This window comes from Somniosus microcephalus, chromosome 1 (assembly GCF_052327205.1).
Source record: "Somniosus microcephalus isolate GS21.2 chromosome 1, FLI_Smic_1.0, whole genome shotgun sequence".
Classification (NCBI taxonomy): Eukaryota; Metazoa; Chordata; class Chondrichthyes; order Squaliformes; family Somniosidae; genus Somniosus; species Somniosus microcephalus.
Window position 1 is genome coordinate 272,239,219 of NC_140987.1, and position 24,418 is coordinate 272,263,636.

At 43.9% G+C, this 24,418-nt stretch overlaps 1 protein-coding gene across 1 annotated transcript in view; it reads right to left on the bottom strand.

The window, feature by feature from the left end:
• LOC147124799 (phospholipid-transporting ATPase ABCA1-like) overlaps positions 1 to 22,640 on the bottom strand; it is a 182,355-nt gene extending 159,715 nt beyond the window's left edge. Inside the window, exons 1-2 of the mRNA XM_085993395.1 lie at positions 22,494 to 22,640; positions 1,125 to 1,246 (exon numbers count right to left, since the gene is read on the bottom strand). Of these exons, the coding sequence (XP_085849521.1) occupies positions 1,125 to 1,193 (69 nt within the window). The 5' untranslated portion in view covers positions 1,194 to 1,246; positions 22,494 to 22,640. The remainder of the gene's footprint in view (positions 1 to 1,124; positions 1,247 to 22,493) is intronic.
• Between the last annotated feature and the right edge of the window lie 1,778 nt (positions 22,641 to 24,418).

The window sequence follows — 24,418 nt, forward strand, 5'->3', positions numbered from 1 at the left end:
CAAATGCCAACTCAGTTGCTCTTTGCTCCCTCTCCCCTTTTAACGTTCCCAACATGTAAGCAATACAGACCTCTTCAACATTAATCCTCACCTGTTTGAATATTTTTTTAATATGCAGCTTTGCTAATCTCCGGCATCTTGGTTTCTCCATGAAATTTTGTGATGGAGCTCTATTAGCAGTTGTATGGCCGGGTATTCAGCTGGCCAGAATGCTGAAGGACCAGAAGGGTCTGTTGGCAGTCCCTCGCCTGCCCGTTCTCCTCCAAGAGCAGCCTCAGGAAACCAATGAATGTTACTGCTTCTCCCTCCACACCCCGCACTCACCCATTGAGAAAATGAAAACAGCTTGTGAAAAGTGAATCAACCCTCCATTAACTGAAATGAAGGGCGGAAAGGTCGATTGCCACACAAAGTTATATAGCTAACCTGGCCCTTTTGGAAAACTTAGTAGTGATAACAGCACTCCCTCCGCCGACTGAGAAGCTCCTTGACTTGGTGCATGATTCACGAGCCCAGTGCACAGTAGCCCATCCGACCGTCCTACCTTCCCCCCTGTATAAAACTGGGTCACGAGCAAAGGAAAGCATAACTCAGCATACATAAACTTGCAGCCTCCCTCCACACAAGAGCAGAAATCCACAGAGAAAATATTCACCATCCTAAATCCCCACCTGTTGAAGATAAAAGTGGGACTTAAAGGAAGGGAAACCTACCATCCACCCTCACCACACCCCCCCGCCAACCCACCCACCAAGCAGAGATCCAGAGACTGGGTGGAGGAAACATCTGGACATCAACCCCCCCCCCAACTGAGAAGATATCAGGGGTCTGGTGGAAAAGAGCATAACGACTCCTCCTCTTCGGCGATTCAAATGTGTGCTCGGTGGAGAGAAAAGGAGTTCATCCCCCTCTAATCATCCACACTGAGCTAGTTCACCTGCCATTGCTCCTCCCACCCCAATCCCCCTGCTCTCATCCCTCTTAGCAACCCCTGGGTCCAATTATCCCCCTACCACCAACTAAGCCTTCTTGGCCCCATTACTGCACTTGATCTTTCATAGTCCATTCTTTCCAGTGAGTTGTCCCATTCATATTAATGGAAGCCTTAAAATAAAAGCACTTACTGTTTGTCTCCTTCTATATGTGAAATTCTTCCACAGAAGCAGTCCCAGCTGTGTCCAGAAGCTGGCCATAGTTTCACAGCAGCTCCACCTGGTACAGCAGAGAGGCTGCTGCTCGTCCTCAACTGAAAGAGCAAGAGAAGAACATTGGGTCATACCCAAGTGCGATTGACTATCTCCCCACTTTTGCAAGTCCAGCAATATTCCTTCAACACCAGTTGCAATAAATGAGTCATAACCCGCAACACTTTCAACACTACCATGCACAGAGTGCAAGGGCAGGCTGAGTAATCAGTCATTCCTTGTTTGTCTAGTAACCTGAGTGCAAAACTATGAGATGCTGATGTCTGTGCTATTATGCACTTTGCTTCATTAGATCATTATGCAGTGGTTAATGTAAAAACAAATTGCCGTTGGTTGCTAATTTGAAAAACAACATTATAATTGGCACTCTTGGAAGACCAAATGCCTTGTTGCACTGGAATAGGTATTCAGTAGGGTTGATTTTCTAACAGCATCTTTTCTACAGATCTTCACCCTTGCATTTATGTAGCATCTTTCACATCCTCAAGATGTCCATAAGTACTATGCAGCCAGGTTTCTGCTGAACGAGTAGGGTTAAAATCGCCCCCCAGAGGAACGTTTCTGTGGGTTGTTTTTAATCTTTGTGGTAGATCTGCCCTGCATTTCTCCAGTTTAATCCTTAGCAGTGAAGCTAATCATTTTCTCTGTCTGTAGCTGGATACAAAAACTGATGCCTTGACAGTTGCTCAACTTTCTTGTCTGTGCAGAGTATCCATATCTCAGCTGGAAACATGGCGGGGCACTACAATTGGTCTCAATGACCCTGGCTAGAAAGGGTGGGGGAAAATATCAGTCAAGGTCCCCCGCTCCTGATCACTATCCACTGACCCCTGCAAGGGCCATATATGCGAATGTCAGGATCGAGTTCAGCTACAATTGTTGACTTGACGAAATGACTGAAGCATTAAGAAAAGAAATACTTGCATTTATATAGTGCTTTTCACAACCTCAGGATGTCCCAAAGCGCTTTACAGCCAATGATGTACTTTTGAAGTGTAGTCACTGTTGTAATGTAAGAGTGGTCCATGGAATCCTCAATCAACCCTTGAAGCATTTAGATGAGCACTTGAAACGCCATAGCATACAAGGCTATGGACCAAGTGCTGGAAAATGGGATTAGAATAGATAGGGCTTGATGGCTGGCGCGGACACGATGGGCCGAAGGCCCTCTTTCTGTGCTGTATAACTCTATGACTCTATTTTATTCTGACCAATGTTAGCGTGCTCTCAGCCAGAAGCTTGGAAGGACAATGTGGCAAAAAGATTCCAACCAGCTATCCGCGGTACAGCAGTAATATTCAAGGAAAAAAGGTCTTCCGATTCAAAGCAACCAATTCACAAGCTTTCTGATGGCCTCCTCAGTCTGTACTACTTAAACAACACTCTTCAAAGACACCATGGCAATTATCCTTCCACTGTGAATCCTACCCCCTGGATATTCTACTTTGTTCGACTCTTGTCCTCCTCCCTCCACGATTTTCTCAAACACAACAATCATTCTACCTGTTCTCAGGCATTTTACAAATGTACATAAGCTCACCAGCTGCACAGCTTTCTAACCATACTCTGCATAGGTTTAAATTCAGCATGTGATGCAAGGTTTTAGTTATGGTGCAAGACTGCCAATTCCTTTATAAATTGGATCCACTCACTAATGTTTGGTGGAGTTTAACAAGGCGCAAAAATGTTTCCACCCAGACACAGGATGGACAATTCAGATGAGCAGTTCAGCAAAAACACTGTTTTGCTCAATTCCAATGATTCATGTTGGAAAGCAAAGATTTTACTGGCACCTGGGAAATTCTTTCCAATGTCATGCACAATACATGGAGATTGATATGAAAAAACACTATTTTAGACTAATCACAGGAATCTTGATCACTGGGCTAACATTCCCTATGTTGAATTTTCTATCAGACCAGTAGCTTTCATATGAAGGTCCATAGCAGCAATCAGATCAGATCAGGCTTTCTTGACTGGAGAAACGCTTATTGATATCATTCACTTAGTCGATGTTGTTGATGTACAGTAGCTGGACTTGCAAGATCTTTCATGTCTCACTTATCACTGAAGTTTCAGATAATGTTGAGCTCTTGGGGTAAATCAAGAACAAGAGGAAATAATCTCAAAATTGAAACTAGGCTATTTAGGAGGGAAATCAGGAAGCACTTTTTCACACAAAGGGTAGTAGAAATCAGGAATTCTCTCCCCCAAAAGGCTGTAGATGCAGGGGACAATTGGAGCTTTCAAAACTGAGAGCAATAGATTTTTTATTAGGTAAGGACATCAAGGGAAGGGATATCACAGAAATCACAGAAACCCCACAATGCAGATAGAAGCCATTTTGGCCCATCAAGCCTGCACCGACACATATCCCACCCGATCCCTGTAACCCCTACACCAACACATATCCCACCCTATCCCCACGTATTTAATCCCCCTAACACTAAGGGTCAATTTATCATAGCCAATCATCCTAACCCGCACATCTTTGGACTGTGGGAGGAAACCGGAGCACCCGGAGGAAACCCATGCAAACACGGGGAGAATGTGCAAACTCCACACAGACAGTCACCCGAGGCCGGATTCGAACCCGGGTCCCTGGCGCTGTGAGGCAACAGTGCTAACCACTATGCCACCGTGCGTATGGAGCAAAAGTGGGTAAATGGGGTTGAGATATAGATCAGCCATGATCTAATTGAATGGCACAGCAGGCTCAAGCGGCTAAATGGCCTCCTCCCAGTTCCTATGTTCATTCTGAAACACCACCGCCATAAATTTACCTTGTTGAAGAATATCTGACATTTCTAATACATTTTCCTCGGTCTGCTTACTCTCGCTCTCGGTCCCCCTTTCTGCCATCTTTATCTGGTTTTTTTAAAGTTAACTCCACACCCTTTTTAGATTAAAAAAATGGTCACTCCTTAAGTGAATTGCAAGGTGTGTGCAAATCAAAGATGTCCATGTGCAAGAAGCACTGATGCTCAAAGAGAAGATGGTCAGGTTCAAGTTCATCAGTGCAATGCTTATGAAAGAAGGGGTGGGGAAGGCAGTGTCAGTTACCTAACTGGGTCACCAAGTCACGAGCAATGCTGTGGCCCAAAGCTGTACAGAATTTCACAGGGAGAGGGGTACATGGGGATCTTTTAACTCAAATGGAAGAGACCCATCAGACCCTAACATTGTGTGCCTTGTAAATAATAATTTTGTGGGATTTTTGCTTTTATGCTTTTTGTACGTGATAAGGCCCCTTATCAATATCCTTGAACATGAAATGGACTTTGCTGGACAAGTTGCAGAGTTGATCGAAGGGCTGCAGTGTTGCGACACGCAAGTTAGTCGGTTTGTATTTGGACAACTCACATCCAAAAGCACAGAGTTCACTTAAAAAGTATTAGAAACATTTTCACTAAAATTATCATTTTGAATATTCGGATAGCTTCGCAGACAACTTTAATAAAGTTAGGGCAATACTTAATGCCCCGGGATTGCCTCAGCTGGCAAAAGCTCCATCGGCGGCAACTTTGCAATATGGGCAACCCAACGCTCTTGCTGTCAGGCGCGGCAATCCCCTCTTGATCGGGGGTTTACAGTAGTCTCCCCCCCACCCATGGCTGAAAGTACCATGTCAGCAGCATTTGGGTATTAGTGTTGTTATTTTGGGGGTAGCTAGCCATTATGGGACTATAATGTACTTTTAGCATTGGTGGACTGTATGAAACTTCCCCTGGCATTGCAACTTTACACTAGTGTGCTGCCAGGATACCATTCACTAACTAGGGGGCGCTCAAAAATGTGGCCCTGGCACATGAACGACGACACGCTAGGGGTGTCAGGATATTTTGCAAATGAGCTCATTATCTCGTGAGATCAACTCATTTGTGCCTAGGAGTGTGCTGTGCATCATCAGCCCTCTATTTTATCTCCCTTTCCCCTCTTGAAGGCACCAACTCTCACTGAGGCACAGTTTCATTGGCTCCACCAACGTCACCCGGGTGGTCTTGTGAGCCGAGACATTGATCGCTGGCGGGCTCTTCCACCACGAAGGTGGTACATCACGGCCAAGCTTGATCCTGTCCTTGACCAACACCAAACTTTCCAGCAGGGATCAGAAGCAGGAACCCTGATTGAGTTAGGAGTGGGCGGAAAGACCCCACTACCACCCAGTTGAAATCAGCCAGCTCAGTACACATTGGGGATCAAACCCGGGACTTTTCTTTGATGTGTGCTGCTCAGTGCCACACTATCCAGTACATTTATTGAACTTTCGGGGACCCAAGATGATCATTTTGCAAATTAGATATTTAGGTTATAGGAGCATCACACAAACCCCAATGCTGGGGTAGCTCAACTCCAGTCCAGATTCCAGAGACAGGTTTAGAAAAACAGAGTATTCAGGGTCTCAAAATTAATCATTCATTTTTAGTGATCTTAAATGAGGGGGTCATTTTAACTTTGGACAATGGTATAAAACGGGCACTATCGAATTAGCCGCACATTATGCACCACGCCCAATTTTCATTTTCCATAGAAGTTAAAAACAGGGAAAATTGGGCTGGCGAATAATGGGCAGTTAATTCAATATAGCCTATTTTGCACCATGACTCCTGGTGAAAGTGGTATCCCACTATAAATCGCATGTGTGAGCTGTGGCTCAGTGAGCCGCACTCTCACCTCTGAGTCAGAAGGTTGAGTATTCAAGTCCCACTCCAGGGACTTGAGCACATAAATCTAGGCTGACACTCCAGTGCAGTACTGAGGGAGTGCTGCACTGTCGGAGGTGCCGTCTTTCAGATGAGGCGTTAAACCAAGGCCCCGTCTGCTCTCTCGGGTGGACATAAAAGATCCCATGGCACTATTTCGAAGAAGAGCAGGGGAGTTCTCCCCGGTGTCCTGGCCAATATTTATCCCTCAATCAACATCACTAAAACAGATTATCTGGTCATTAGCACATTGCTGTTTGTGGGAGCTTGCTGTGCGCAAATTGGCTACTGCGTTTCCCACATTACAACAGTGACTCCACTTCAAAAGTACTTCATTGGCTGTAAAGCACTTTGAGATGTCCGGTGGTCATGAAAGGCGCTATATAAATGCAAGTCTTTCTTTTTTACATGACAAAGTCAATAAATAAATACATAGGATGAATGCAAAAACCAACATTACATGCTGACACAATGCTTTTTATGGGTCACCTCTAGGTTTACATTGAAAGAAATCTTTAACTTTAAGGCTAACTTTATATGTGTCCTAGACTCTGGACTCTGGCATGGACACATGGCTCTGATAAGTTACCAGTGTGTTCTCCAGCAGAGTAGATGTTATCTCTTCTGACAGGAATTAAACAAAATGTGCTTCATTCTCATCTCTCTGGCACTGATAAGAAAGAAATCAGGCGAATGTAGATCATATTAGAGTGAAACAAAAACCAACTCTTTAGCCAACCACTCATCTCCTTCCAAGGTGATTGGGGGAAAAAAAACACATTTGAAGATCACAATATGCACTGGAATCTGCTAAGAAAAATAAATGATTTTTGTTGGCAAGAATGAGTGCTATTGCTGGATTCTGAAAACACTGTCCTAACTATGGACCCTCAATTCCTACTGTGAATGCCACACCATAATTTCCTGGAATTTCGGTGTGTTATAATGGCGCAAGCCTTCAGCAAATTTCCAGCCCAGCAACTCTGAATACACAGTCGGCGGCCACCCAATGACTTGACCCTATTTCCACTAGTAGGAACCGTCCCAGATGCATTGCAGCTCCAGCAACAGTCTCTGCCAATGTGCAGTACACGACCATATATAAAAGAACTCACATTGAAGATTGGTGAAACTTGTGTTGAATGCTGCTTTAGAGTCATACCATGCAGAGTTATACTCTGATAGAAACTCAACTAGAATAACCATGGCTTGTTTCCTACTACCAGCCTGCCCCCCGCCCCCTCCAACACCCACCACTAAATACTGGCCAGGACACAGGGAGTATTCCCCTGCTCTTCTTCGAATAGTGCCATGGGATCTTTTACGTCCACCTGAGTGGGCAGGCGGGGCTTCGCTTTAACATCTCATCTGAAAGACGGCACCTCTGACAATGCAGCACTCCCTCAGCACTGCACTGGAGTGTAAAACAGACTGTTTGCTGTGAGTCCTGCCGTAAGTGCTGCCCTGCCTCCAACTCATTGGCTGATAGAGTGGTGTCAATGGGCACTCTGAAGTGTCAGTGAAGTCAGCTCCAAGAATTTCCCAATACCCGAGAGTGATGTAACCTGACGGTATGGTCATGGTCATTGATGTCATCTGGGTCCTTCTGCGTGGTTACTGCTTTGTAATCACTCCTACCATAACTTATTCTCTTGAGAATATGGCTTTGGCCATGAACGGATTGCGGTCTGAGGCAAATTGCCCCAAATCAACAGAATTATCAGTTTTTTTTAAAACAAATCTCAAATCCTGTCCTCTCACCTGGTTGAATTCTGGTATATCAGCAAATTCTGTGGACGCAAGCCAAACAACTTCGCGAATCCACCACCACCACCATCCCTGCAAAAAAAAGAGCCCCATACGGCCATTTGCACTTCAGATCCCATGACTGAAACTGAAAAAGTGAACTTGTGGGGAGGGCAAAAAGCAGAAGATCTGAACCTTAATGGTTTTGCAGTCAACAAGCTCCAACAAGACTAACTAACCTGTGGATCTTCTTTAGGAAAAGATCCAAAAGAGAACTAAACAAAATTCAGAGTGGGTAGGAACTTGGATTTGAGCCAAACATCCAATATGTCCAAAGGAGGAGAAATCAAAAGGCGCCCTATGGGCTCCTCAATCCTCCACCCCACACAACTCATGATGGTTGCATTTGCTACTGTCAGCTCACCAGATTACATGTCCCATCTGTTGACCTCCCCCTCTCCATTCCCCCACCACAGTGACCCTGAGACTCAAAATATATCAGACAGTAACTGCGACTGTGTACAGTCAAGAACAGATACACACCTTGCATGTAATTTCATTACCAGACAGCACTGTTGCTCTGGTTTTATCATACTCTTTGCGCACGCTCAACTTCTCACAGGATGCAAAGCAGACAGTCCGGGACCAATAACAATATTACAAGTGAAAGGGAACTTAAGGCAGTGTAAATGACCAGTGGCCCTTGGCATCACTATAACCTGCAGCTTAGTTCCAGTGCAGACTAAGCACACGGACGGTGCACACCATATTGGGCCCTATAGCGGCCAATTATCACCAAAAAACAGGCTCCGCGCAACTGAATTTCTAGGCCAAGAAAGTAAGCAGGAAAAGATAAATATATTTAAAAAACTATTTGAAAATCTATTATAGCCCAGATTTGCTGAAATTACTTTGGGGAGATGTCATTTTTAATGTTCTTCACATAGTTATTTTAGTGTCTGCATTCTTTGCTGCCCCCTTGCACCTTGACCCATTGGGGAAAGGTGTCCTCTGTTCACTGTTAAAGTGAAAATAGTAAGCACATGAATAAAGAGCACACAACTTAGTTACAAATCCCTTAGCATAAGAAATAGGAGCAGGAGAAGGCCAGACAGCCCCTCAAGACTGCTCTACTATTCAATGAGACCATGGTTAATCTTAAATTGCTCTGGACACATAAAGACCTAAGTGTCAGAAGCGGGATTCAAATAAACGCCTCCAAAAGGAGACTGCGACCTTAGCGCAGTGCCTTAGACCACTTGGCCATCCTGACTGCTAAAGATATTGGCCTAGAAATTGGGTTTTGGCTTAGCCAGGGCTTTAGCGCCGGAAATTAGTGCCGGCGCTAAGTCCCCTGCGCGCGCCAAAAATTCAGTGGCGCCGCGCCCAAACGGCTGCCGGCGCTACTGAAGGGTCTTAGCGCCTGGAAAAGGGCGCTAACTGCCGTTTCGCGCCGCAATTCCGGCGCTGCGGCACCCGATGCGGTGCGGCAGGCTGGGGAAGTGCAGGCCTCCTCCTTCCGTTAAGGAGGAGCTGCCTGCACCCGGCTGCGGCCCGCGCAAATCTGCTTAAAAATGAGCCCGGCACCTCGGACAAGTGCCGGGCTTGCATCTGTTCGGGGGTGCGGGGGGGGGGGGGGGGAAAGAGAAGTCCGGGGAGGGAGCTGCGGGCAGGCGGCCGGCGGGAAAGCGGCCGGCCGCCGCGGGGCCTTTAATGCGCCGGCGCTAACTGCAGTAAGGCACCTCTGACAAAACACTGGTTGCGGCTGCCACGGGCGAGGCGGCCGCAACTCAATTTCGGAGTTCGGGCGGGTTACCACGGCAACCGGGACGCTGCGCACACCGATGACGTCATCGGTGCCGGCGCAGCGCTACCGGAGCAACGCCGATTTAGGGCCCCAGGGAATTTCACTACTGGCCATAACTCCGGCGCAAGGCCCTCTAGCGCCTCAAATGAGGCGCTAAGGCTACTGAATTTTCAGCCGATTGCCTCCATGGCTGGCGAACCATCTCCTGGACCTTCCCTACTGTTTTTATTGAAATCACAACTGTGCTAATACTTTGGGTTTTCTGTCTGTCTGTCCGAGCCAACTGAGATCGGCTGAAATAAAAACACCTATGTGGCCAGTTTTTAAATGCAATAGAAAAACACGTCTGTGCTTTGTGCTCCAAAAACCTGCTTCAAAATGCAGTAGGGGCTGGAAGGAGAGAACTGGAGGTCAGTAGGGGTCAGCAAGAGTGTTCAGTGACATTCTTACCATAACTTGGAAAGCAAAGTCAATACCATATGTTTGGACATTGACTTTTGGGAAATCATCTGGAGGATGGACTTAAATCAAGTATTTGTGGAATTGCACCATTTTAAAGGGGTGAAAGAGTCATGTGTGGATTTGGCTCCAGTCTAGTACTACAAACAAGTTATCAGGTGTGATGGCTCAATACCGATTTCAAAACAAGAGGGATCTACCAAGTAGCGGCACTCTTAAATATTATTTTTGTGAGAACGATATAATCCATATTTTCAGTTTACACATGCTTAAATTATTCCTCTTGGAAAATAGGATTAGGGTGGATAGCTCTTTGTCGGAGGGCACGGACAAGATGAGCTGAATGGCCTCCTTCTGTGCTGTAAATTTATATGATTCTATGAACTCTTGCCTAAATCTAATCCAGTATCTCCAGTAATTGGACACTAAGGGAATCAAGGGATATGGGGATAGGTGTGGGAAAGTGGAGTTGAGGTAGAAGATCAGCCATGATCTTATTGAATGGCAGAGCTGGCTCAAGGGGCTGTATGGCCTACTCCTGCTCCTATTTCTTATGTTCTTAAAGCCACTATTAAATATTGGTTAAAATAAATGGCACTAACTGAAATTGATAATTATTCTTCAAAACTGCTTTGAAATATTCATTCACAGGAGCGCTGTATTTTCATAAACTGAAGTCCCCCAACCATTTAAACCTACCAGACGATCACAAGAAGATGCGTGACTTGTATTCCCCTTGGAAACTCTTGTCTAAAGATATTTTTTTTAAACAAAATGGAGGTTGGTTCCTGTTTTCTCAACATGCCAGTATGATGGTGCTCTTTTGGGTGGGACAGTGAGTGAGTGACAGAGAAACAAAGAGCAGTTATTTCAAGCTGATCTGTGTTCATGTAAATGCTTCTCTTCTTGTCTGCCAGGACACGTAGAGGAGCCGAGTATCATTTTCATCGCAGCAACATCACCATATGAAATGACGAAATGATGCACTTTGACTGGGTTGAGTAGTGTGTTTGTTTAACAAGAGAAAAAAAAGTTAACGCACTTTTTCAGGAAGATAACACCTCTTGAAGTTCAACTCAACCGACTTTCTAACTCAATGGCCTCAAATTGATCAACTCGATCTGGACAAACATAAATAGTGAGGAAGTGCAGCTTTAAGAAGCCAACGCAAGACTTCCAAGGGAACCTTTTAATTTTTTTCTAATTAAAGTGGCTCTTACTGAGTCGCTGTTTACCATCAGCACTAAATATTAGTGAAATGTAAGAAGTGATAATTCTGCAGTACATCCACATGAATTGTTAAAAAACACAGCCATACAATTATAGATTTTCTCTTACTAAACTTTTGAGGTGCCTGGATTGTGGATTTTCAGCTATCTAACACTCATAATTGTAAGTTTATCGCTAACAGTGCCAGTCATTTGACGTTACGAATTAAGCCACTGAAGAGCAACAGCTTAAGTGCGATTTTTGCAACAGTATATTGGCACCAACGTACCAAAGAGCAGATTTCCCAATTGGGCATTCCCAGCAGCGCTCAGGGGGAATTCTGCTCAGGAAGGTGCTCAGGCCTGCGACCCGTGATATTCTGTCCACTGAAATGAATGAATGGCAAAATCAGGGGTTGTGAGCCTGCGGTTTCCTGAACAAGTGCTCCCATCCGATCGGGGAAATCAGTGTGGAAACACTATCACAGACCGATGCCTTTAAAACGCTTCTGGGGTTTCTAAAAATCCAGGCTGACACTCCAGTGCAGTACTGAGGGAGTGCTGCACAGTCGGAGGTGCCGTCTTTCAGATAAGACGTTAAAACGAGGCCCCGCCTGCTCTCTCAGATGGATGTAAAAGATCCCATGGCACTTTTCGAAGAAGAGCAGGAGAGTTATCCCCGGTGTCAGGGTCAATATTTATCCCTCAACCAACATCACTAAGACAGATTAGCTGGTCATCATCACACTGCTGTTTGTGGGAGCTTGCTGTGCACAAATTGGCTGCCGTGTTTCCTACACGACAACAGTGACTACTCTTCAAAAAGTACTTCATTGTCTGTAACGTGCTTTAGGACGTCCTGAGGTCGTGAAAGGCGCTGTATAAATGCAAGTCTTTCTTTCTGCCTTCACCAAGGTTCATAATTTCAGTTGAAAAGTACAGACAAAATCAAATACAGTTAAGCAAGCATAGATCTTCCATCGATCAAATGCATTCCCATTCTCTTGTATCGGATCAAGCGTTGTGTGCAAGCTCAGTGCTTTACTTCAAAATTCAGATCCAATCGCAGAATGTTCCTCAATTGCCACTCCTAATCTCCATCACAATAAATATAGTCACTTCACTGCCAACACGTTTCAAAAGATTCAGTTTTGTATAACATTTTTTTTTAAACGAGGCAATGGTCTTGTTTAATGGAAGTGGGAGAACAAACGATGAAAGAGGCGGCTGTATAATGGTTTGCAAACATGCTTGGACTTTTTTTTCTTGGAACTTACAGAAATCCTGATCCAAGCATAAATTTCCTGGCAAAACTGTTGCGTTATCAAGTTTTAATTGTGTAACTATCACTCGTAGATATAGCTGTTCATTTATCATGTGCAAGTTAAAGTCTGCTTACATGACGCTCAGACTTGCAAGTTAAAGTGATCTAAAACAACAATGACATGAAAATAAAACATACAATGAACAGATTTTAAACTCAGCTGCCATTCACCAACCGCATCCACCCCCCCCAACCCCCTCCACCTCGCAACACCCCAAGTAATTGCAAGCAAGTCAGAGGTTCCCAAAGCATGAAGGTTAAAAAACAGCATTCCAGGCTCCACTGACAGAAGCATTCACACGTGTACAAATAAAGAAAAAAAAAGAGAGATTTGCATTTATAGAGCGCCTTTCACAACCTCAGGATGTTCCAAAGCGCTTTACAGCCAATGAAGTACTTTTGAAGTGTAGTCGCTGTTGTAATGTGGGAAACGCAGCAGCCAATTTGCGCACAGCAAGCTCCCACAAACAGCAATGTGATAACGATCAAATAATTTGTTTTAGTAATGTTGATTAAAGGGTAAATATTGGTCAGGACACTGGGGATAACTCCCCTGCTCCTTTTTGAAATAGTGCCATGGGATCTTTTATGTCCACCCGAGAGAACAGACGGGGCTTCGGTTCAATGTCTCATCAAAAAGATTTGAATCCACAACCTTTCATTGACTCTGAGATGAGTGTGCTACCAACTGAGCCACAGCTGACACAAATAGCTAACATAATTTTCCACACTGTGCATTGTAGGGTTCTACGCTAACCAATACCCTAAAGAAACCCAATAGTACAGTATTTTTACCACTCCAGCTTTCACTTTATAATCAAAATTATTACTATTCACCAAAATACTGTATATGTTACAGGTATACAACTGGTGCAAAATGTATCAGTTTCACACCTCTGAGGCACAAGGTTATGAGTTCAAGCCCAACTTGTGGACACGCGAACCAAGTCGGATGCTTCAGTGCAGTACTAAGGGAGTGCTGCATTGTTGGTGGTGTCGTCCTTTGGGTGAGATATTACACCAAGGCCCTGTGTGCTTTTTCAGGTGGTTATAGAATCATAGAATCTTACAGCACTGAAATAGGCCATTCAGCCCATCGTGCTTATACCGGCTCTTTGAAAGAGCTATCCAATTAGTCCCACACCCCTGCTCTTTCCTCAGAGTCCCGCAAATGTTTCCTTTTCAAGTCTATATCTGATTCTCTTTTGAAAGTTACTATTGAATCTGCTTCCTCCACCCTTTCAGGCAGCGCATTCCAGATCATGACATAGAAACATAGAAGACAGGAGCAGGAGTAGGCCATTTGGCCCCTCGAGCCTGCTCCGCCATTCAATGAGATCATGGCTGATCGTCCAAATTCAGTACCCTGTTCCTGCCTTCTCTCCATATCCCTTGATCCCCGTAGCCTTAAGAAATATATCCAACTCCTTCTTGAATATATTTAATGAATTGGCCTCCACTGCCTTCTTTGGTAGAGAATTCCACAGGTTCACCACTCTCTGGGTGAAGAAATTCCTCCTCATCTCTGTCCTAAATGGCTTACCCCTTATTCTTAGACTGTGACCCCTGGTTCTGGACTCCCCGACCATCGGGAACATCGTTCTAGCATCTAGTTTGTCTAGTCCTGTTAGAATTTTATAAGTTTCGATGAGATCCCCTCTCATTCTTCTAAACTCCAGCGAGTAGAAGCCCAATCAACCCAATCTCTCCTCATACGTCATTCCTGCCATCCCAGGTATCAGCCTGGTGAATCTTCGCTGCACTCCTTCAATGGCAAGAACATCCTTCCTCAGATAAGGCCCTGTACAACTGCAGCAAGACATCCTTGTTCCTGTACTCAAACCCTCTCGCTACGAAGGCCAACACACCATTTGCCTTCTTAACCGCCTGCTGCACCTGCATGCTTACTTTCAGCGACTGGTGCACAAGGACGCCCAGGTCTCGTTGCACTTCCCCTTCTCCCAATCTATTGCTATTCAGATAATAATCTGCCTTCCTGTTTTTGACGCCAAAGTGGATAACCTCGCATTTATCCACGTTATATTGTATCTGCCATGCTTCTGCCCAATCACCCAACCTGTCCAAATCATACTGGAGTTTCTCGGTATCCTCCTCACAGCACTCACGCCCACCCAGCTTTGGGTCGTCTGCAAACTTGGAGATATTACATCTAGTTCCCTCATCCAGATCGTTAATATATATTGTGAATAGCTGGGGTCCAAGGACCAATCCCTGCGGTACCCCACTAGTCACTGCCTGCCACTCGGAAAAAGAGCCGTTTATTCCAACGCTTTGCTTTCTGTCTGCCAACCAGTTCTCTATCCAAGTCAATGCCTTGCCCCCAATCCCATGTGCCTTAATTTTACACGCTAATCTCTTATGCGGGACCTTATCGAAAGCCTTTTGAAAATCCAAATACACCACATCCACTGGTTCTCCCTTATCTATTTTACCAGTTAGATCCTCAAAAAATTCAAGTAAATTAGTCAAGCACGATTTACCTTTTGTAAATCCATGTTGATTTTGTCCGATCCGGTCACTTTTTTCCAAGCGCTCTGCTATTACATCCTTTATAATGGACTCTAGCATTTTCCCCACTACCGATGTCAGGCTTACCGGTCTGTAATTCCCCGTTTTCTCTCTACCACCCTTTTTGAACAGTGGGATAACATTAGCTACCTGCCAATCCATGGGTACTGTTCCAGAGTCTATTGAATTATGGAAGATGACCCGCAATGCATCTACTATTTCTAGGGCCACTTCCTTAAGTACCCTAGGATGTAGATTATCAGGCCCTGGGGATTTATCAGCCCTCAATCCCATCAATTTCCCTAACACCATTTCCCTACAAATACTGATTTCTATCAGTTCCTCCCTGCCATTAGACCTTATATTCCCCAACATCTTTGGGAGGTTATTTGTGTCCTCCTTTGTGAAGACAGAACCAAAGTATGTATTTAATTGGTCTGCCATTTCTTTGTTCCCCATTATAAATTCCCCTGATTCTGACTGCAAGGGACCTATGCTTGACTTCATCAATCTTTTTCTCTTCACATATCTATAAAAGCTTTTACAGTCAACTCGCTGCGTAAAACTTTTTCCTCCTCTCCCCCTTGGTTCTTTAGCCAATTATCTGTGTCCTCTGGTTACCAACCCTCCTGCCAGTGGAAATACTTTCTCCCTACCTACTTAATCAAAACCCTTCATAATTTTGAGCACCTCTATTAAATTTCCCCTTAAACTTCTCTGCTTTAAGGAAAACAATCCCAACTTCTCCAGTCTCTCCACATAATGAAGTCCCTCATCCCAGTTATCATTCCGGTAAATCTCCTCTGCACCCTCTTTAAGGCCTTGACATCCTACCTAAAGTGTGGTGCCCAGAATTGGACTCAATACTCCAGCTGAGGCCTAACCAATGTTTCATAAAGGTTTAGCATAATTTCCTTGCTTTTATACTCTATGCCTCTATTTAAAAAGCTAAGGATCCCGTGTGCTTTTTAACAGCCTTCTCAACTTGTCCTGCTTCCTTCAAAGATTTGTGTCTGTGAACCCCCAGGCCTCTCAGTTCCTGCACTCCCTTTGGTTGTACAAGATCCCAAGGCAGTATGCAAGAGAAGTGCAGGAGGTTCTCTTGGTGTCCTCAACCAACGCCATCAAAAACAGATTAACTAGTTATCTATCCATTAGCGAGTGGTGGGACCTTGCTGTGTAATAGATTGGCTATCACATTGCCCAAATAACAAGACCAACTACATTTCAAAAAAGTAATCCATTGCTGTTAAAGCATTTTAGGGATGGGCTGACTACATGGTATACATTATATAAATGTACGCTCCCTGTTTACATACAGATGCAACGAAGATAGAACTGAATAGTATATATACTGAAAATGCCATTTTCTATTATTCAACTGTTAGTTATCACTCGATAAATTCAATGCATTGAATATGCCATAATTGTTAGTCCTTCAGCAGAGACGTTACAGGAGCACCGTGGTCATTGGTATCCAGTATGCCACTCACCACCAACAGAAATAAAAATCAAAGAATGATATGGCACAGAAGGAGGCCATTCAGTCCATCGTGCCTGTGCTGGATTTAAATAGATTAAAACTACATACAATAGGTTTCTAGACTTTTTACATACAATAGGTTTCTAGACTTTTTACATACAATAGGTTTCTAGACTTTTTACATACAATAGGTTTCTAGACTTTTTACATACAATAGGTTTCTAGACTTTTTTTTAAACAGATGCATGGGACCAATTACAAGACAATCTCAGTGCAGGCTTCAGATGGCATTAATGAACTGCTCAAGCTTCACTCTCTCAGCTCATGGTTTTGTTCGAAGAGAAAATAAAACCCAGGAACTAGAAATCTGAAATAAACAGAAATTACTGGAAGGCAAGTCTGGGGGAAAAAACTCAACAGATTCAAGAGATTCTATTCTAACAAAGCGTCCCATCCAAAACACTAATGCATTCTGCTTGTTCAGATACTGACTGATTTTTCAGCATCTTGGACAAGGAACTTGTGTTTTTATTTTGTAGCATCTCAAGTAATTCATCAACGCTGGATCAAAATCCTGGCATTTTCTATCTAAAACCATCATGTAAGTCCATCTGTTGTGTTCTGCCCTAGGGCAGGTCCTAACTCAAGTCTTACACGTGAGGCTCTTGAGCCAGTTGCTAGGGAAGAGTAGCTGGTGTGCTTCCCATTGCCTTCCTCAGCTCTGGGGTACCTTCTCCTAGGTGGGCTACAACCAAGGCTAAAGAGCCCCAGCTACCATTTACAATTGGGTGAGGGGGCAGAGTCACTCGCACTCATCAGATGCAAGTACCCCCGGTAGACGTCAGTCCAGCCGGCACTTTGGTCTACACTGCCGGGGCTGTCTGGAGTGGAGCCCGAACCCAACCCTCCTGACTCAGAGGTGGGAGCACTACCACTGAGCCAGTGGTCACTCCATCCAGATGCAAGTACCTTGGTGGATGCCAGCCCAGTATTTGGAGACCATATTCTAGTCTCCACTCGCCCGGGACTAGTTGGGGCCCGAACCCTTTACCTTCTGCCTCGGAGGCGGAAACACTACCACTAAGGCAAAGGCTCACTCACAACATGCGAGTACCATCAGCAGTTCAAGGAGAAGCCCCCCCACCACTTTCTGAAGACAGCTAGGGAACAGCAATAAAACAAGACCTTGCCAGCATTACTCACATCCCGAGGACAAGTAAAAGAAATGTCATTATTGCCTTGAAATCACCCCCAGATAATCGTTTATTTCCATATTCAACATGGCATGCTTAATCTGCAATTGCATGTTGAATGTCTTGTTAGAGAAAAATATTTTTTTTAATTGACTGTAAAAATTAATATATGTGAACATACATACTAACATACAAAAAGACAGTCAGGCGAAGGTTGGCTGGTTCACCGAGCCTCGCGCAAACAGTCACAACGCAACTAAGCATCACAACCCCTAATGTTCCCTCCCACCAACAACCGTGTAATCTCCTGGAAGAGGCGAAAAACAGATAAAAGAATTCTAGGCCAATTCAGAGGGTCAATTATTCTGGGAGATTCCTATCCGACCCCCTTAGACAATCAAAACAAGCACAGGAAATTGCACACAGTGACCATGAGGCACATACCCAAACATCCCGTCTACCTTTTGTACACAGTGACATTAGCCAGGACAAGGAAATCGTCCAGCACCTTTCTGAATCTGAACTGTTGCAGCAAATCCGCACTCACCACACAAGCCAGTGACTTATTCCAAGTGTCAATAACCCATGTGTAAAGAAAAACCTCCTGGCATTTAACCGAGCTGAATGCTTATGTAGCTTATATGCATGACTCCTCTTTTTCCGTAAGCTATCTAATTCAAATAGTCTGTTCACACGGACACAGCCTCTTGATCGCTTGATCAATTAAAAGTCTACTTTTTTCTTGTGTCAAAATACTTCCTAAGCCCATAGTTTTTTAAACTATGTCCAGGAAACTCTTTCATATCCGGCACCAACGGGACTGGGATGGTGCCGGTTGATTAAAAATTCTGGATAACGGAGAGGTATATCTACCGAGGCTATTTTTAAACGAACAAAAATAAAAAAATCAAGAAATGTGCAGTATAATTGGGTACTCACCTACAGAATGTTATGTTAAATGGATGGTGGAAGATGCTTGATTAAGTACAGTACTGCCAGTTGAGGGTAATCCATAACTCTTTAATTACTTAACAGTAAAACAAAACTTATAAATGACTGTATACTGTAGTTTTCAGAGTGAGAATTTTGCCGGTTACTAGAGAATTCTGGATATTTAGGTGCCGTTTAAATGAGAGTTTTATCAATTTAGTGGTACTTCTTTGAATTTTTTCCAGGGCCTCTATATTACACACTATGTGAGGGAACCAAAACTGGACGCAGTATTCCAAATGAGACCTAACTAGGGGCGTGTATAAAGACACTGTGGTTCTTTTTGTTCTATACAGGATTGTTCTTACTGTGCCTTTGCAACAGTTTCTCATCACTGATCGTGCACCTTCAGAAACTCATATACTGCACTGTAACAACTAGATCCCTTTCCCACTTGACAGACTTTAATTCTGTGCCAAGCATGGTATATACATGCTTGGCATTAGCCCTAAACACTACATTAATGTAGATAACATCTCTGCCCCTGTCTCAGCTCATCTACTGCTGAAGCCTTCATCCATACCTTCGTTACCTCTGGACTCGACTATTCCAATACTTTCCTGGCCGGCCTCCCACCTTACACACTCCGTAAACTTGAGCTCATCCAAAATGTTGCTGCCCAAATCCTAACAAGCACCAAATCCCGTTCCCCCACCACTTCTGTGCTCGCCGATCTACATTGGCTCCTGGTCCCGCAACACCTTGATTTTAAACTTCTCATCCTTGCTTTCAAATCCCTCCATAGCCTTGTCTCTTCCTATTTCTGTAACCTCCTTCAGCCCTACAACTCTCCGAGATCTCTGCGCTCCTCCAATTTTGGACTCTTGCTCATCCCCGATTTTCATCACTCCACCATTGGCGGCCGTGCCTTCAGCTGCCTGGGCCCTAAGCTCTGGAAATCTCTCCCTAAACCTCCCTGCCTCTACTCCTTTAAGATGCTCCTTAAAACCTACCCCTTTGACCAAGCTTTTGGTCACCTGTCCTAATATCGCCTTATGTGGCTTGGTGTCAAATTTTGTTTGATAATGCTCCTATAAAGCATCTTGGGCCGTTTTACTACGTTAAAGGCGCAATATAATGCACGTTGCTGTTAAAATACATCTGCCATCTGCTAGACTGCATCTAGATCAGCTCACAGTCTTTTTTCCTCATTGAGGGTCCTAAAACTAGCACAAATCTTCATGTCCCACAACATCTTCATCTAGATCATTTTTAAAGATCATGAAGAGCAGCGATCCTAACATAGATCCCTGCGGGATTCCACTAGTAACTGGTGTCTATGTAGGACCACTTCCATTAATAGCAACCCTCTGCCTGCGAGAATGTAACCAATTCCCTATCCAATCAAGGATCTGTCTTCCTATCCCACACAACTTTTCCTTATGAAGTAACTTTCTGGAAGTCCAAATATACAATGTCGACAGGCTACCCTCATTCACCAACCTAACAACCTCCTCAAAAAATTCAACCAGTTTGGCGAGGCATGACCTTTTCCAGAAGCCATGTTGTGAGTCTCTAAAAACACCTACTCTGTCCAGATGGTCATAGAGGGCATCTCTAATCACTCCTTCGAACAACTTTCCAATAACTGAAATTAAGCTAATGGGCCTATAATTTCCTACTTCTGACTTGTTGCCCTTTTCAAATATTGGTACTACATAAGCCTCCCTCCAATCCATGGGAACAATCCCTACCTCGAGTGAGCTGTTAAATATATAAGCCAAGGGGCTCACTTAACACAGTCCCCATTTATTTCATCACCCTGGGGTGTATGCCCTCAGTCCCAGCAACCCCATCAGATTTGAGGCTCCTTATTCTTTCTTGGATTTCAACTGCATTCACTTTGACATTCTCAACTTTAGTGTTAAACTGTAAATCAGCTGAGTCTACCGGGGTGAGGACTGATGCAAAGTAGCCATTTAAAACCTCTATCATGTCCTGGGAGTTTACCATAATTTGCCCTGCAGTGTCCTTTACTGGTCCTATGAGTCTTTTATTGCCTACTGAGTAGTAACTAAAAAAAAAGTTGCCATTGCCACCACATTTATCAACAATCTTCTATTGAACTAACTTTTTGGCTGTTCTAAAGGCAGCTTTTGTTGCCTTCAGCTGAACCCGGTATCTATCCCTATCATAATGTTACAATCTGGAATGCACTGCCTGAAAAGGTGGTGGAAGCAGACTCAATAGTAACTTTCAAAAGGGAATTCAAAAAATACTTGAAAAGAAAGCATTTGCAGGGCTATAGGGAAACAGCAGGGGGTGTGGAACTAATTGAATAGCTCTTTCAAAGAGCCAGGACAGACACGATGGGCCAAATGGCCTCCTTCTGTGCTGTATGATTCTCCGATAGATACATACAAATACATCATACATATAATTTATATTAAACACCGAAATAGCCAATTTGTTATAGAATATAATCAAAACATGACGATAATAATTTTTAAGGTTGTACTTAGAAAATCTAAATATTATTTTTGTTTTCGATGTTACACTTCATTTCAATTGGTGGAACCACAGCTGATAATACGACTTTTCCAGTAGATGTGGCTTTTTATGATTTCAATTACACAATATTAAAAAATAAATGCAGTGATCCACTCTAACCTCAAGAAAACTTTCCCGTGCCATAACTTACGTCCCAGGATGTGCAGGTAAAGTGATGTGTAAGCACTCACTTAAATAGGGAACAGAAACTGCAGTGTCTCAGCAATGTATTGTCTGTCACCTGCAGCAAGCTCTCTCTCTCTCTCTCTCTACCGCCCTCTACCTTGACAAGACATCAAACAGACAAGAGAGCAGAAACAATGTAAAAAAAAATCACCAGTAACAAACTAGTGTCTGGTCATTGAAGCGGTAAAAGTATTTACAATCAATCCATGGTGGAAAACATGCAAAGGATTAAGTTACTAAGTTATAGAAGGCTGATGATCTTCAAGAAGCAGTGAGCTGTGAGGAAGATTCCCCCCTTCATACACACACACACACTTTGAGTTGCTCACCAACAGCCCCATCCCACACCTAACTACATTTAGTGTTTGTGCAGCACATCTGCACCAGTAAGAAGAAATAGGGCAAAGGAAATAGAAAAGGGAAAAGATCCCGGGTGAGAGTGGCTGAGTTACTTTCTACAGCCCCACTCCCTCTCTGCAACTGGGCGCAGCTCATTTCCGAAAAGATCTGCTTTATTCTCTCGACATAAAACATATCAAAGGTCTTATTTGTTTTCTTAATCTACCCCGCTCCCCCTCCTTATGAAAAGCTCAGCAAAGGTCCCAGGCCACTTGCTCACAAGTGGCTACACTTGTCCTGACTTTCAGTCTCTTGACCTTCCTCTCTTTGGTTAGAGAGGGGAGTGAAAAAAATAATTACACACAAAATTAAAATTAAAATAACTCGGTCTGGCCGGGGTCAGCCTGATCTTGAGAGGATAAATAAGTTGTCCGCTCTCAGGACCGAAACGTCACCAAATGATCCAGACCCGACTTAAAAGATAAAACTTTATATTAAAAAAACATGTTATGGGAGAAAAAGGAACGCCCGCGACCAAGATTTTGTTTAAGGAGAAAAACCAAACAAATAAAGCGTGCGCCAGAAAATCTTTATATAGTGAGATCAAAATGAGTTTTAATGTACAACAGAAAAAAACATGAGAAAATTCTGCATAATGCAAGAAGCAAAAGATTAAAATCCGTTGCATGAATTTAAATCCAAAGGGAAACATTTAATCCGGAACACTACCCTGCATAATGTCAAGAAACACAAGATTAACAGCATTTCAATCCAAAATGAACAAAAGAAACTTGAAAGAAGACTGCAAATATTAAACTGCTGATGTCTTACCTTTCCACTCTGTCTTTTTATAATTTGTGTTCTGTACAGTAAGTTATTAGTAAAGAGAATCCGTCCCTGTGGAAGAGCAGAATGAATGCAAAAGGCTCCAGGTTGTGCAGGCACTGTTATGTCTCTCTGTGTGTTAGGAGTACAAGAGATTTTTTTTAACCTCCAGTAGCTCTTATACAGCTGATTGAAATCTCGAGGTTACTATCGGTCAAACGCGCTCCTCTCGCCGCTGACTCTTGCTTATGTATCACTATCTGCTCCAGGAAGCACGTGGAGAAGCAAAGACAAGGGGAAGTGCAACTCGTTTAGAAGGGGCAAAGCCTCTGGCTGGGGTCGTGGTGGAGCTGAGAGTGGAAGATGAGAGATTCAACATCTCTGCGAGTCAGTCCCAGGGTTAGCCTGACATTCAACATCCAGGAGATGTTAGGAAGTGAGGTTTACGGTTGCAAATGAAAAAGAGCACACACATTGCAAATCTATTTAACCTGTATTTATCTGTTGTTTTTCATGTTCCCCTCTTCCCAACTTTACTGTCTTCCTCTGCTGTTCCAAGGGCTGGGGTGCAGTTCAGGCAGGGTGCAGGCATTACCTCATTCTTCATGGGGTTATTACACCACATGGAGGGGTGTGGCCGTCAAAGTAAGTAATATTTGGAAACAAAATGTGTTGTGTCTCTCCTAATGAGTGAGACTTGAGAAATCTGCAGTCCCGGCTTAAGTTATTACACTATATACATTGGAGTGTGTAGATAAAGGGACTAAATACTGAGCTACCAGAAATCAAACAGCAGAGATAAAAGAAAAATCCTAACAAAAATAGAAAATACCGGAAATGCTCAGCAGACCAGTCTACATCGTAAAAGAGAACAACAACAACTTGCATTTATATAGCGCCTTTAATGTAGTAAAACATCCCCAAGGCGCTTCACAGGAGTGTTATCAAAGAAAATTTGACACTGAGCCACATAAAGAGCTATTAGGACTGGGAAAGAGATAGGTTTTAAGTAGCGTGGAGAGCGAGATAGAGAGGATTAGGGAGGGCATAACAGAGTTGAGGGCCCAGGCAACTGAAGGCATGGCCGCCAATGGTGGAGCGAAGGAAATTGAGGATGCTCAAGAGGCCAGAATTGGAGGAACGCAGAGATCTCGGAGGGTTGTGAGGCTGGAGGAGGTTACAGAGATAGGGAGGGGGTGAGGCCATGGAGGGATATGAAAAAAAATGAGAATGTTTGAATTGAGCCGTTGCTGGATCGGGAGCCAATGTAGATCAGCAGACAAGGGGGTGATGGGTGAACGGGATGTATTAACATTTCAGGAGTAAACCCTGCAACAGAATCCTTCCCCAGCTGGTCACAAGACCTACACAAAACTCTTAAGCTATCTTTGTTTTTCAGCCGGTGACAAACCTGCTGTGCATCTCCAGCATTTCCTGTTTTTTATACCAGAAATCAAACACTGCCCAGCATATCAGGAAGGATTGCCAAAAATACACAGCAGACTTGGCCATTAAACTTCCAGTAAGTGGATGCCCTCCCCAAGATTGACAGATATGAGCTTAGGCTTTCCATTCCCCATCCCACTACCCTACTCTCGATGCATCTCTGGGAGTGTGAGACTTCTCCTGCCACAAAGATGGAACCCCCTTACCTCCCCACACCTCCGACGAAGACTGGCTTTCCAGCCTGGGGGCTTATCTCTTTGGAAACTGACTCCTTGGTCTTTGCGCCATCTGCAAAACAGCTTTTATTTTAAAAAATGAACTTTGACTACCCTTCTTGAGCACAGATGCACAGCAGCGATCCCTAAGTGCTTGCATAGGGTCTGGCTGCAAGTTGAATTTTTTCGCCCCCTTCAGCTGATGTTTGAGCACTTGATACTTGAGCCAAACAGCCAGCCTCTGTGTCCAGCTTTCAAACGGTGCAAATG